Here is a 14,615-nt window from a genome sequence, read left to right on the forward strand (position 1 = left end):
GAGATATGCTTTTAGATCCGTGTCTAGCTTTTTCGGTGTGTTGGGGTGCCCTGCACTGGGCGAAGTGGGAGTGCTGGGTTCTGATGATGGTGAGTGGTCTTGGTTTCTGTTAGTAAGATTCTTACGTTTACCTTTGGCCATCTGGTAATCTCTGGGTTTAGTTGTTATCGTTGTCACTGTTTACAGATTGGAGCAGACTCTGTGTTCCACTCACCCGAAGTCTCAAAATCCTGTGGTGGGTATCGTGGGTAGCTGGCGAGTGTCAGCAGACCCTGCGCCCTAGCTACCCAGGTGCTTTTCTGACCGGAAGAGGCTTGTGGCCCTACTCAGGCGGGATTTCTGCCTCCCCAACCAAAGCAGTCTCAGGTCCCGCGTGATTTGACTGGAGCAGAAGCTGTGTTCCACTCACCAGCAGTCTCAAAATTCTGTGGCAGGGGTCGTGGGTAGCTGGTGGGTGTCAGCCGACCCTGCGCTCTAGCTACCCCGGTGCTGGCCTGGCCAGAAGAGGCCTGTGGCCCTACTCAGGCCGGTTTTCTGCTTCCCTAACTAATCAGGATACTATTTTTAAAATGTTAGACTTCAAGCAGTTCTGTAAGAAATGATATCCAGTTTATCAAATAGCAAATTACATTGCTCATAAGGGATTCAGATGGGTTGCAGATGATACTGATGATTTTAACTTTTACAATCTTCCCACTCTTTATTTGCAGTTTTATAAGACAAGGCTTCATGTATTTCTAAGATGGTCTCATACTCACATTGAAGACTTGGTTGAAATTGAACAGATTTTCTTGCCTTCACCTACCAAGTACTTTGATTGTAGGTATGTGACAGCTTGTCCAGATATTTAACTATAACTGCCTAGGCATGAGTGAAAATTTTGAAAGCTATAAGCTTTTAATGTATATAGATAAACAGCATAAAACTGTGACAGTGTCAACCATTGTCATCCAGTGCTACAAATTTACTCATCGCCTACAAAAGTTGCCTGTGATCTTTCCTGTATGGTAAGAGAAGTTAACATGGGCTCTGACCTCTTAGCAACTTTTTAAATTCTAAAATATATTATTAATATATATGTTTTGTGAGAAATCGTCAACTATGGTCTTAGTCATACCACGTAGTTATTACGGGTTTAAGTAAATATATGTAGGTACTGAATCATTTGATTTCAGCAAAATTTCCTTTAGTCATAATTAAAAGAGAACTAATTAATATATTTGAAAGAGGTCTGGATTCCACCATCCTTATAACAAAACAAAATAAAAATTGAGTTTATGATGTGTGTTAGGCAATGCTTTCAACTTCCTTAAACTGATATAATAATCAAGTTAATGTAGAAAGATCCAGCAAGGTGATGCAGTGGGTAAATGAGCTCGTCCATAAATCTGAGAACTTCAGTTCAGTCCTGGGAACCACATGGTGAAATAAGACAATGTGCTGGTTATCATCTTATTGCCATACATGTATTCTGCCAATCCCTCCCCCAAATACGTAAACATAATTTTAACATTTAAGAAAAAACAGTGAAGAGGGATATGTGTAAATGAACTAATATATGTTGTATAAAAGAAACAGTCCCAGATATTAGTAGAATAAAAACCAAAATATATATCTTCAAATTCACTGGATTCCAAACCAAAAGATGAAACATGAAAGAGGTGATTGAAAACAATAAAACCATAGCTGAATAAAAATAAAATGAAAGAAAGGACACAGCTTTTCAATTCTGACCAACAATTTATGTAGCCACAGACCTCTTCACTTAACTGTGTAAGAAAAAGGGGATTGAAGGAACTGAATGGGGTTAGGGTTTGCAATCCCATAGGAAGAATGACAGTATCAACCAACTAGACCCCCACCCCCAACCCCAGAGCTCACAGTGACTAAACCACCAAACAAAGAGTACACATGGAACGACTCATGGCTCCAGCCACATATGTAACAGAGGATGGCCTTATAGGGCATCAATGGGAGGAAAGGCCCTGTGAAGGCTCAATGCCCCAGTGTAGGTAATGCCAGGGTGGGGAGGCAGAAGTAGGTGGGTGGCTGGCAGAGCACCCTCATAAAAGCAGGGGGAGGGGATAGGGGAGGTGTTTGGGAGGGGAAATCGAGAAAAAGAATAACATTTTAAATGTAAATAAATAAAATATCCAATAAAAAAAGAAAGAAAATAGGAAAATAGCTTCTTAATGCTACGTAAGTTCCATGGAGTATACATAGTGTTCTCAGCTCATCACTAAAAATGAGAACAGAGTCATAGAAACACAGGCCAGATCCAGACCCTAAGGAATTTAGGAGGATTCTCCCAGCTAGTGCTCAGTCCCACATGTAGTCCAACCTTATGATAGGTGACTTTTTGCCCTAAAGCCATTTGCTAGTTGAGTGACAGTATTCTTAATATTACTTCAACTTCCTTTCTTGTTATGAGTATGTTTATATTCCCATGATTTAATTTGGACAGATCACGGTGCCTAGATATATGTTCTAATATTGATTTTTGTTAGCATTATAAATATACTACAGCTATATTTGCATGGTATGAAATTAGTGTATATGATTAAACATATTTAGATTTTATAAAATTTGGTATAAAATAAATAACTTTCACTAGTAACTCATTGACAATCATTTTAAAATGTCACTATTTGCATGGCTATATGCAACTAAAATGTTAATCTGCTATTTTGTTTTTGAAATGATCTTGCTTGTAAGAATTTATGCTTGATTGTTAAAAATAAAATAAAAAGTCCTAGCCTTTTTCTATTAAGTTTAAATTTAATGGACTGGAAGGCTTGACAATTTTCATTGAATTCTAGATGATTCTTGAATCTTGAAAGTTAAGAGGTTTAGATCACATACAGCTAGATAAATGAACAAATATAGATGAAATAAATTGCTCATGATACCAAGAAGGAGTGAACACTTTTAATCTATATCTGTGAATATATTTAACACCTAACCACACCACCTCCACTCAGAAAAAAATTTATGCTAGTAGTGTTTGCTTCAAAGCCAACCATAAAATAAACATACTTCTATGAGTTCTATATAAGTTTTAGTAAACCTAGTAACTTTTTAGAAACTGATCAATATACACAATCAACACATGACATTTGTAAAATATTTTCAGACATATATTTCCCATATCCACCCACTTTTGCCCAAAATGAAGAGTTCCAATTCTTGGGCAGATTGCATCTCGCCTATGGTGATGATAGATCATATCCTGCTGTACCTTGCAGTTAAGTCCAGTCTTGCTACATATCTAACCTTTGGATCAATGTTAAAATTTAAAGTAGTTCCTATTTGAAGTGTTCTTTAGGAGTAAAGACAATAGCTGAAGACTGCAAGGTTGATTGTACTAATGCACTGCCAAGTTTAGAATATAATTTCACACTTCTGTAGTTCCTGATGAAGTATAGCAAGAGCAGGGAATTTAGCTCTTAATGTACCACATGCTTTTGTTTTAGATACAAAGTGACTCATCCCAGAAAGGACAGTGGTCCATAAGGGTCACAATGAAGCTTGAATATAGCAAAAATTCTTCCTGGGGTAGTAAAATTACTCATAAGGAAAACAGGTAGACCAAGGAGATTAGCTATAGACAGGTATTTTGGAAATTGATAGACCCCAGATGCTTCCTAGCTATCCAAAAGATGTATAAAAAATTAGATTCTTGTGAGTTTTTGAGTAGATAGAGATTTGGACTCTTAAATCATGTAGAACACAGTTCAAGCCACAATGCTACCTCCAACTAACAGGCAATGATAACAGTAAAAAAGCTCTCCCTATAAAGCTTCCCACTCTATGAAGCCTTCTGTCCAGTGCCAAGCTCCTCCATCCACGTAGACCAGCTTTCCAGACTCCATCAGTAGCTACAAGTAGGTAGAGGGGCTCATTCTTGCATTAGCTACCTGCCACAAGGTTCCATTCTTCATGACTTGCCAAGAATAGGAGACATGCTGCTGGTACCCCAAATAAGTCCATTATTGGAGGATGAGTGGATAAGAACCCCAGTCAAACAAAAGAATTCAGCCACTAATCATTTAATTTTGATAAATAACTTGGGAATTATACAGAAATTATGAGGAATATTCAGAGTCAACTATAGCTCCAAAAAGGGGCAGAGAAAAGAACAGTCTTCCAGTTGCTTCTACTTTTACACTTGTGTGCTACACTATATCACACAAACAGCAGAGCGGGGTCAACCAGGTAAGAACTATTAGTATAGTTATCTATTAAAATCAGAGGCCAGACTTGCTAATGAAGACTAGATCAATTCTCCAGCACCCTTTAAATAAGGAGGGAAATGTTGGCTTTGTTTCAAAGCAATTTTATATAATTTTGCCTGTCTTGAGAGGCTGACACAAGATTAAAAGTCAACTGAGGGTTTTGGGTTAGGGTGACTCTCCAGTATTGTGGGGAGGATATTTGACTCATATTTGACTGATCACAAATTAGACTTGTGAGTGGAAGTCTATACTGTGTATTCTTGTCAATATACCATCTGTTTTTCCATTGTCACTTAACTAAAGTCCCTGTATTATGGCTGTCTCTCTTAGGATACTCTAACTTTAGGTTTCTGGATCCATGTCCTGCCTCTTACCAATGTGTTGAGGCAGCCCAGTGTAGAAAGACAATGGTATGTTTAGGGTTTCCTGTGCCAAGAGGGATTCATATTGGAATTTGGGATTCTATAGGAAGGCTTCAGCCTCTAGCCAGCTTAAGCCAGACTTTATTTTATTTTTTTTTTTAGCAGTATTAGTGATATGGTACACACTGTTAATGCAAAGCTGTCTTATTTGCTTCAGGGGAATATGAAGGGTTCTTCCTCGGGAGCATAAATCTGTTCTCTTAGCACTAGAGAGTAATGAGTTTTGGGAATATATTTCCCCTGTTAGAGTGAGAGTCCAATGAAGCCATTGCTCTACCTAATAAATTGCCATTCCTTTGTGAGAATGGTTTGGTCTGAGGCCCTAGCACTGGTCATAACAATTCTTTAAATGATAGTAACATCCTTCAATGCTGTTTTCATGTTCCATGTCTATAAAGCTTAAGTTTTGGAGTTAGCATGTGGAGTTTGTTTTGTTGAGTTGACCAGCCCTCCTTTGTAATATATTAAGTTTCTAATCTTATAGTATAAACATTCATTTTGCTCCTTATATTTCCCGGTGAGTACTCAAGAACCTATCAGTAGTGAGGCAACACCAATTTTGATGTCAAAATAAGTCAAGACTACTAAGGGATTACCGTTAAAAGCCCAGGAAGAGTCCTCTACCAGTTGTGGCCTATAATGGGATAAAGAAGGGTCTTGCAGGCCATGTGGTTTCTTCTGGAGACACAAGACATGTTTCCCTGCCCATTGCTTTTCTTTTTTTTTTTTTTTTGAATGAAGACTTTTATGCTTCAGTCTTTGGGATGTCTCTATGACCAAGAGGACAGGTAGTGCTTACCACAATATAGCACCGCTGAAGGGGTTCCATTGCCACAGGTGTCTTAACTGGCCATGAACGACTAAGACCAAAATTCTCTCTGTTTTTTAGATATTCTTACCTCATTGGTATAGGTCTTCAAGCTTTATTATTTGAATACCAGTTACCAATCTTCTAGTTTTGATGAACTTGTAACACTTAAGTAGACGTTAGACAAATATAATGTTTTAGACCTTTGTTTTCAGATTTTCAATACCAGGATATGTTTCCTCCTTTGCAATGTACTTTAAATCAAATCAGAAAGCAGTTGGTTACCTCCATCATATTCATTCTTCAATCTACCATTATTTTTTTTTTTACCCATGACTATAACTTTCCATGCAAGGCATTGTTTTAGCTCACTAGATTCACAACTGGGTAAGATTATTGATGATACACACACCCTGCCAGAGGCTTGCATAGTAACATCCCCCAATGGAAGAGCTAGAGAAAGTACCCAAGGAGCTGAAGGGGTCTGCAACTTTATAGGTGGAACAACAATATGAACTAATCAATACCCCCAGAGCTCGTGTCTCTAGCTTCATATGTAGCAGAAGATGGCCTATCCAGCCATCACTGGGAAGAGAGGCCACTTTGTATTGCAAACTTTATATGCCCCAGTACAGGGGAATGTCAGGGCCAAGAAGTGGAAGTGGGTGGGTAGGAAAGGACTCACCTGAGTCCTTTCTTTTTGTACTAGAGTTCAGTTAATGTAGAAACTCATAACTGATCAGTGTGGAGCAGAGCAGAAGGAGAGTATAGGGAACTTTCAGGATAGCATTTGAAATGTAAATAAAGAAAATATCTAATAAAAAAATTAAAGATAGTCAATAGGGAAGAAGTATCTGGTCAGTATCAACTTGATTTCCCCATATTGTAGTTAATGAATATATCAAGAAAAAAAAAAACAAAACAAAACCATAAATCCCAGGTGCTTCAACCTACTAATACTATTTTACTGACTGTACATAAGGTCAATCTACCATCTAAATCTTTATCTCTTTACTAATCACTTATTAAAGCCCTCTGATTTCACCTGAGTCCTTTCTTTTTGTACTAGAGTTCAGTTAATGTAGAAACTCATAACTGATCAGTGTGGAGAGAATAAGTATCAGTGTCAGGCTCAGCCACAAATGGGACATCTATATAACTCCCCCACCCCTATCTTAATAATCAGGGACAATAGAGGAGTAAGGAGCAGAAAGGTTTAAAAAACCAGAGGTTGGGGAGAATTAACTGGAAAAAAATGTCTTCTGAATATTAAATGCTCCCTGTATTGGCAAGCTCAGAACAGCTATAGATTTCTGTACCAGAGCTGCACAAAAGCAAGCCAGCCAGCATTTCAGCATTAATCAGCCTTATGAATGATCTATTAGCACTCTATGGATTCTGTGGGAAAATTAGTCAATTTCTTTAAGGCTATAATCCTGGTAGGCCAGTCACAGTCTAGAAGATAGCTCCACTCTCATTAGTGTCTAACACAAACTAGAATCAGTGAGCTATACATTTTTTTAAGAAAATGAGAATATAGATTTTGGAGAGGGTTGAATTGGATTTGGAGGAGTTGGAGGGAGAAGAAAGAGTAGAGAATCAATATGATCGAAATATGACATTTTCATATATGAAATTTTCAAAAAGATAATGCAAGTATATTACAAAAACAAAAATAATATAAAACTTCCCACAGGGTTTAAAATTTGGCATCATTAAAGTTTCTACTCTACTATGAAAGTGTTGGGTCCTAATTGTAGTCACAGTGTAACATAAATTGAGATATCCTGTCTGCTTGGATTTTTTTAAAGATTCTTTTTCATAAATATTATATGACAGAGTTTCCGCCAGTGGTCTCACAATTAGAAAATACATTTAAGTTTTAAGTTTGCTGTGTAGGCTGTGTAGGCAACTCTGTTGCAATTCACATTTGAGTTCCTAAAATGGTACCCAGGTCAGTTAACTTGATAATGAATACAGAAGATATTATAAATCAAAGCAAACCCAGGAACCTGACACCCACATGATAGGATGGGGTAACCATTGTATTCATTTGTAAGACTGATTGCCAGAACACTGGTTCTCAAAACAGTTGACTTCATCACCATTACAGAAGTGATAAAAAGGTATCTCACAGAGAGATGAAAAACTCACAATCAACTATATTCTAGTCTATATTAACATATTATAAATAACATAGATCCAGGCCAATATTAGGGGCCTTAGCTCACACACATGCAGGTGTATAAACTGAAATCTTTGCTGCAAATCATATTCAGTCATATCAGGATTTTCCCTTCCACCTTTTCCCCATGCTTCAGGTAACTTAGAATTTTTTTTTTTTACAAGAGATAATTTTTTCTTTTTTTAGTCATAAATAAAAAACAGTCTGGAAATACTTAGGGGAGTCAGGCACCAGGGTCAGCATATTTATGTCCTTAGATATTTTTCTTGTTTTCTAAAGTCTAGAGGAAAATTTTGACACTAAAGATATTATTTGAGGGAAAAGGAAGCTTCGGCAGCAGAGAGTTGGAGAGTAGGTGTATTCTCCACCAGCTTCCCTCGGGTGTCATGAGACAGGAACTGAGCACAGTGTTGAATTTGGGAGAGGCTTGCAGATGGGCCCTTGCAGTAACAAATTATTTAGAGAAAATTAAAATGAATGTTATTTTCAGCCCGCAAGTCTCCATATAAACATTAAAGATCATTATGATTAAGCAGTTAGTTAGTCTGAGTACAAAAATGCTTGGTCCTGGAGAATTGTTTTTAAAAAATTACTATTTATATGTTTAACCAAATGTTGTTTAGGATTAATGAAACCCTCACAGCTTTAACTGATCATTAAGCCCAAGATGATGGAGACAGCCTGTGTTTGATGTATCCTATGACCTCCCTGAGAATCTGGGTAGCTATATTGGTAAATAAACAGACATAAGTAGCCAGAACTATCACTGTCATTTTTTTTCATCCATGCTTGTATGACATGTGAATCCTTTAAGAGTTTGGTGAATCATAGCATATCAATCTAGGAAGCAAACTTAGACTTTGTCCAGAAGTCAGCTCTAATTTGCCAGCTCATGCTCACTCCAAGGTGTACTAAAGTTGTAAGAAGTGTCTCCTCCTACTTGACAGCAATCAAACACTCCAATACACCCTCAAAACCTCAGAAATAGGACATTATCAGCATTCCTCATTGTTGTGGAAGGTTCTTACTTTCAAAAATGTCTTAACCTATTAAAATTTCATAAGAGAATTTAGTATTTAAAAGGGAACAAAAATGTATACGCACATTGTTGATCTCTCCAGAATCACAAATAGCATTATCAAGAACCACAATGTCATCATTTCCCTACAAAAATGCAGACTTGCCCAAGATTCTCACAGAGACTCTGCATATCTCTAAGATTTCCTCCTGTAGCAAGCTTATAAAAGGGAAAAAAAAAGTTTGTTTTTGTTTTGTTTTGTCTGTGTTTTGTTTTGTTTTGTTTTGTTTGTAAGATGTTCAGGAATGAACATGTTCTGAATGACACTGTCACAAAGCCAACAAGAGCATAAATGGGGTTTGAGTTTAGAATAAATGCCATTTCACTGAATTGCACTCTTAAATGTATGAAGTCAATTTTGCATCTCATTTTTCTTTAATGATAACTTTTAAGACTTCCTCAGAGATGGTGCATTGATTAGACAGGGTGTGTGACTATAACTGATACTATTATCAAGTAAGATTGTTACAATGTCTAGAGCCAACCATTTCTATAAGATAGTTCCCTAAAGAGAAAATGAATGAAGCACAAATAGAAAAAGAAAAGTGTGTGTGTGTGTCTGTTTGTGTGCGCATGCACAGGTGCGTGTGCAAGTACACATGCACATGTGCCCCCTTCTGAGGACATCCTATATTCCTAATATGTCAATTTTAAGGTAAGTCTGGAAATGAATATAATGAGAATTTTTATTCATTATTAAATTTTAAATCACAACTAAATTTGTCACACACATTTGTAGTTTTATTACAAATCTATACACTAGATAGTACTTTCATGTCATACACACACTAACAATGTTAACAATATTACAGCTGTAAGTAGTAAGTGGGGGATTAAGGTGTAGAACAAAAAAGAAAAAATCTACTATAGATCAAGTAACGGTTACACTGAACTAGCAACTGATACTCATTTTCTTTTGTAGATAGATAGCTATCCTCCCATCTATACTGTTTTCCCTAAATAGGATGAGCATCATCAGTGATTGAATTTGAGTCACAAATGTATCATTACAGAGTTCCCCAACATCAGAGAATATTTATGTCTTAACATAAGATGATTATGTTCTCTGAGATTCCTAGACAAAAAGTTACAGGCAACTAGTGACTTTTAGCACCCAGAGAATTAGCCTTTCCCAGGAATAATACTGATCGATGATTTTTCAATTCAGAGTGGTCAGCAACAATTTTGAAAGGATATTGGCCTTACTTACAAAAACAAAAAGCAAAACGCCCTCAATGGCACATTTGGTTCACTGAATTAAATAATTTCCCCCCAAAGATAGGGCTTTCTTCGCGTGGATCAAGAGAAAAAAAGAAAAAGATCTTTGCCTTCACATTGTTAACTCCCTATCCTGTCCAACAGAGGAAAAATGGAGCAGCACAGTGGGAATCAGTGCAGATGTTTCCCAAACAGAATTTCTAGTCCATATGATCTTGACAAACCATTTTACCTAAAAGGATGAAAGTCAGTTTAATGAAGTATGCATACTCACTAAACATGGCATTATTTACAATAACCAAGCCATGGGATCAGTCTATGTCCCCACCTATAGATGGATAAGATTATAAGATTATGTTGTTTGCCAGAAGTGAGGTTTAATAAAACAGTCTCAGAAAACCAAATGTTGTATGTTTTCTCTCATATGTGGAAGCTGAGTGTGGGGTGGTATAATATGACACTAAAATGTAAGTACAACACACCGGAAAGAGGAAGGGCAAGGAAAGAGGGATGGAGTATATAAAGACAATTACATGATCAAAATACATTTCATGTGTGAAAATATGACATAAAGTCCCTCAATTATTATATTTAATATAGGCTAATTAAGAGGAAGAATAACAGAAGGTCAGAAATCAAGAGTCTTCATATTATTCATAAATTAATATAAAAAGTAGAAAAAAACACTTTCTATCTAGTGACAAAGACAAACCTAAAATACAAGACACCAAACTTTCAGGACAGAATTTCCATCAGTTTAATATACACTGTTCTCAGGAAAACACTCCCAGGTCAGTGTGTCTTCCTCCTATTTGCAAAATTAAAATAGCTGATCCTTATTGTGAATTATCTTTGCAGGTCCCATCCTAGAGAAAGAACTAGAAACAACAAATGACTGTTGAGCAGAGACTTAGCCTCTCCCAGGGATGAACCCCTTCATGGTTATTCAAATCAGAGTGGTCAGCCTTGGTAGCATATACATACAAACAGCACAGCCAGACTCAAAAGGTTGTATCTATCTATTTATCCACGCATAAGCACTCAATATGTGTACTGGCTAATTTTGTGTTAACTTGACACAGCTGGTGTTATCACAGAGAAAGGAGCTTCAGTTGAGGAAATGCCTCCATGAGATCCAACTGTAAGGCATTTTCTCAATTAGTGATCAAGGGGGAAAGGCCCCTGTGGGTGGGACCATCCCTGGGCTGGTAGTCTTGGGTTCTATAAGGGAGCAGGCTGAGCAAGCCAGGGGAGGCAAGCCAGTAAAGAACATCCCTCCATGGCCTCTGCATCAGCGCCTGCTCCCTGACCTGCTTGAGTTCCAGTCCTGACTTCCTTTGGTGATGAACAGCAGCATGGAAGTGTAAGCCGAATAAACCCTTCCCTCCCCAACTTGCTTCTTGGTCATGATGTTTGTGCAGGAATAGAAACCCTGACTAAGACAATATGTATCTGTATGTAGCAATAATAATCAGAGAAAAACAGGGTGTCAACTGAGTGTAGGAACGGACATGGGAGGGATGAATGGCCAGGAACCTGGAAGGATTGGAGGGAGAAAAGCAGAGGACAGAAATATTTTAGGAGACAACATGAACTAGAACCATTTAGATAAAAGTTAATCTTGCTTCTTTTTTTGTCCTTCCTTTTCCTCATGTTTACCTAATGATATTTTTTTGTGTGTGCCAAAAAGTGAAATTAAAAAACAAAAAAATGGCTCATGATGCACCATAAAGGAACACTACGAAATGTCATGATATGTACAGCTTATCACTCTTTTGAACAATGACAACCAGTCTCAAAGTTGAGAGGCTTTTGCTCTTTAACATACAACATAAATATTCTCACATAGTAAGATATTTTGGGGGGACATTTCAAGTTTCAGGGTCCCCCGAAGCATCAAAACATAACAGTATGAGACAGTTTCAAGTTTTCCATATCTTTCTTTTTCCCCCGTAATGTTTATACATGTTTAATGAGGCAAGGAAATAAAACTTCTTGAAGTAGTTTATTTTTCCTTAGAACACTTTGAGCTTAAATAGAACTTCACAGGAGCCCAAATTCACCTACTCCCACCGTCTCTCACTTTGTACCCAATTCCAACATACATTCAAAAGAGGATTCATGCAGATTACAGTTCCTGATGGGAAGTTCTTTCAGCACAATATGCTGCCTGAAGAATAAATCCCAACTAGGTTATTCTGGGGGTATCCAAAGATTTTTTTTGTTTAGAAACAAAGCCAAAGAGATACCTTAAAGCAGTCATTTGGAGAAAGAATTTTAGAAGTAAGACTTCAATAAATTTTTATTTCAGTGAAAATGGAATGAATACTTGAAAATTACATAGTTTAATGATTATATTAACAAATCATCATAATTACCATTATTCATTCAGTAAATGGCATTAATGTTGAATAACTGCATAAGACAATACAGTTTCCAGAATCTATATCAAAGAAATATGTGCTTTATGAGAAGCCATTTAAATAACAAATCAGAACAGAGTGATAAAAAACATTCTTGATCTGACCATGCCCACGCAACTAGTGAAAATTTTGTAAAAGCTAAAGGTGGTCCAGGAAGTTCCAGGATGACCCAAATACACATAAAAGTCGGAAACCCGTAATAAACGTGGGGTCAGAAGATAAAGTTTTCCAAGGAAATTATATCTGGGACCAGTCAACCCCTGGGATTTTTCCATGAATCCGTTTATTATACAATTTTTCAATCTCAGCACAAGTAATAAATTCTGCTCTTGTGAATCTTACAGGGTACTAGAAGCGCATAGTGAGGCAAATATCACCCAACATTTCACACTTCAAACCCAGGGGTACTGCAGGAACCTTCTCTGTTTAAACAGTTCACTGCAATGCACTGAAGGAGACTTAAGCGAAATGAACAAACAAGTCCTGACATGACAGATTCTGTTCCCTCCCGGGCGCTGTGCGGCTCCGGATATCAGACTTATCTCCGTTGCAGGATAAAACATTAATAAAATGGGGTCCTAACTTTACAGAGTTCCACAGCTCTTCAACACAATACACGAGTGAAAAGGATGCTTTTGCAAGGAGATGCAGAGCGGGATGTGGTGCCCGCGGGGAAGAGAGAGAGAATTCTCACTGACCTTTTTGCTGTTTAAAGGACTGAATGGAGCCTGAGTGGTGGACCATTTTCACTGCGCGATCCAAAGGAGTTGAGGAGCTGTCGGAGAGGGATGCGGAGGAATTACAGCCAGACTTTCCAGAGATACTCCTGGGGCTCTGAGTAATCCCAGAGCCACCAAGCTCATCGCAATCTGACACCTGCTTTAGCCAGCACTTAGCTCTGAAGGCTGTGTGCCCGCCAGTCTCATCGTCATAGCAACGTGGGAGGGCAGTCCGTGGCCAGCTCCCCTCAGTGGCTACTTCTGAAATAACCCCACACCCCTGCTGTTTCTCAGTGCTGCAGTGAGGGTGGGTGTTGTAAGGGGTTTGGTGCACGTGGGAGAGGAAGAAATTTCTTAAGGACAAGGCATAAATCCAAGCATTCCTTTAGAGCTATCCCTAATGCACTCATTTTCAAGCTCTAAACCTCCTTATCAAATCCAGGCACCAGTATTAATTTCCTCGAAGTTGGTCTGTAAATAAAGAAGGGTGAAGCTGGCGTCTGTCCTGACAAGAGGATACTAACAGATGTAGTGCTGTTTCCATCCTTCCTTCTTAAATATTCATGTGGGGGAGACCACAACATCCATGAACTGCCTTAGATAAGCACTAAGTTCTAGCATGCAAAATTTAAGTTCTTTTCTGCTTCAGCTACTTCGATTTTAATTTTTTTGTGTGATACTGAAAGGTTTAATTCTTTCTAACAGATGCTGAAGAAATATCAACGATGGTACTCACTATAATCATAATTTAAAAGCCATAAAAATAATCTTATATTATAAAAAGAACCTGAAGCTCACAGCAACACACAAATCCCATTATCACACAAATGGAAACAGTGTTTGGGAACACAAATTGGGAAATGAAGATACCTAATAGCCAAAGAGAGGAAGCAATCATGGCAGGACCACATGCAGTGGCTAAATGAGGGTAAGAATCAGCTCAAAATGGTTTCCAGTGTAATCTCTCTCTCTCTCTCTCTCAATTCATATAATCATGGTTTCCTGATCCCAAACCCCAAATTCCTCCCAGAACAAGTTACATAAGGTATTATTGAACAGACATGCAACAATAGGGTCTGTTGGTTCCTAAGTTTGAAATTGGGTGAGACCAATTAATTTAGAATAAACTGAAGGTCCAAATAAAAGTAGATTTTAAAATTATAATGAAATTTCACAATTTTTAAAATCTCAAATAATTTGAATTATTGTTAAATTTTCCCTGTCTTCATACTTGTTCAATGATTCAAAGATGATAAATGTAGTAATATCAGCTTCAAGGAAAAAGGCATTCCCATTATTCAGAGACATATAGACTCCAGAAACTTAAAATTGTAGCTAATTATTATTTGTAATGGTTACTTATAAAGTAGATAGATTCAATAAGGCAGTTCTCTGGGTACTTTTTATTTCATTAGTAACAGGTTGTGAGATCATCTGAAACAAGAAATGGAAGAGGAAGAAGGAAGTCAGAGACACCAGAGGGTCTACTGCAATGTACCCTGAGTAGAAAGAATATCAAGGACTATG

General features: G+C 37.5%; 1 protein-coding gene across 1 annotated transcript in view; it reads right to left on the minus strand.

Moving 5' to 3' along the window:
* The window catches only part of Ano3 (anoctamin 3), a 284,964-nt gene extending 271,621 nt beyond the window's left edge, over positions 1-13,343 (minus strand). Inside the window, exon 1 of the mRNA XM_021184432.2 lies at positions 13,068-13,343. Within this exon, the coding sequence (XP_021040091.1) occupies positions 13,068-13,113 (46 nt within the window). The 5' untranslated portion in view covers positions 13,114-13,343. The remainder of the gene's footprint in view (positions 1-13,067) is intronic.
* Between the last annotated feature and the right edge of the window lie 1,272 nt (positions 13,344-14,615).

Source organism: Mus caroli, chromosome 2, assembly GCF_900094665.2.
Source record: "Mus caroli chromosome 2, CAROLI_EIJ_v1.1, whole genome shotgun sequence".
Lineage (NCBI taxonomy): Eukaryota > Metazoa > Chordata > Mammalia > Rodentia > Muridae > Mus > Mus caroli.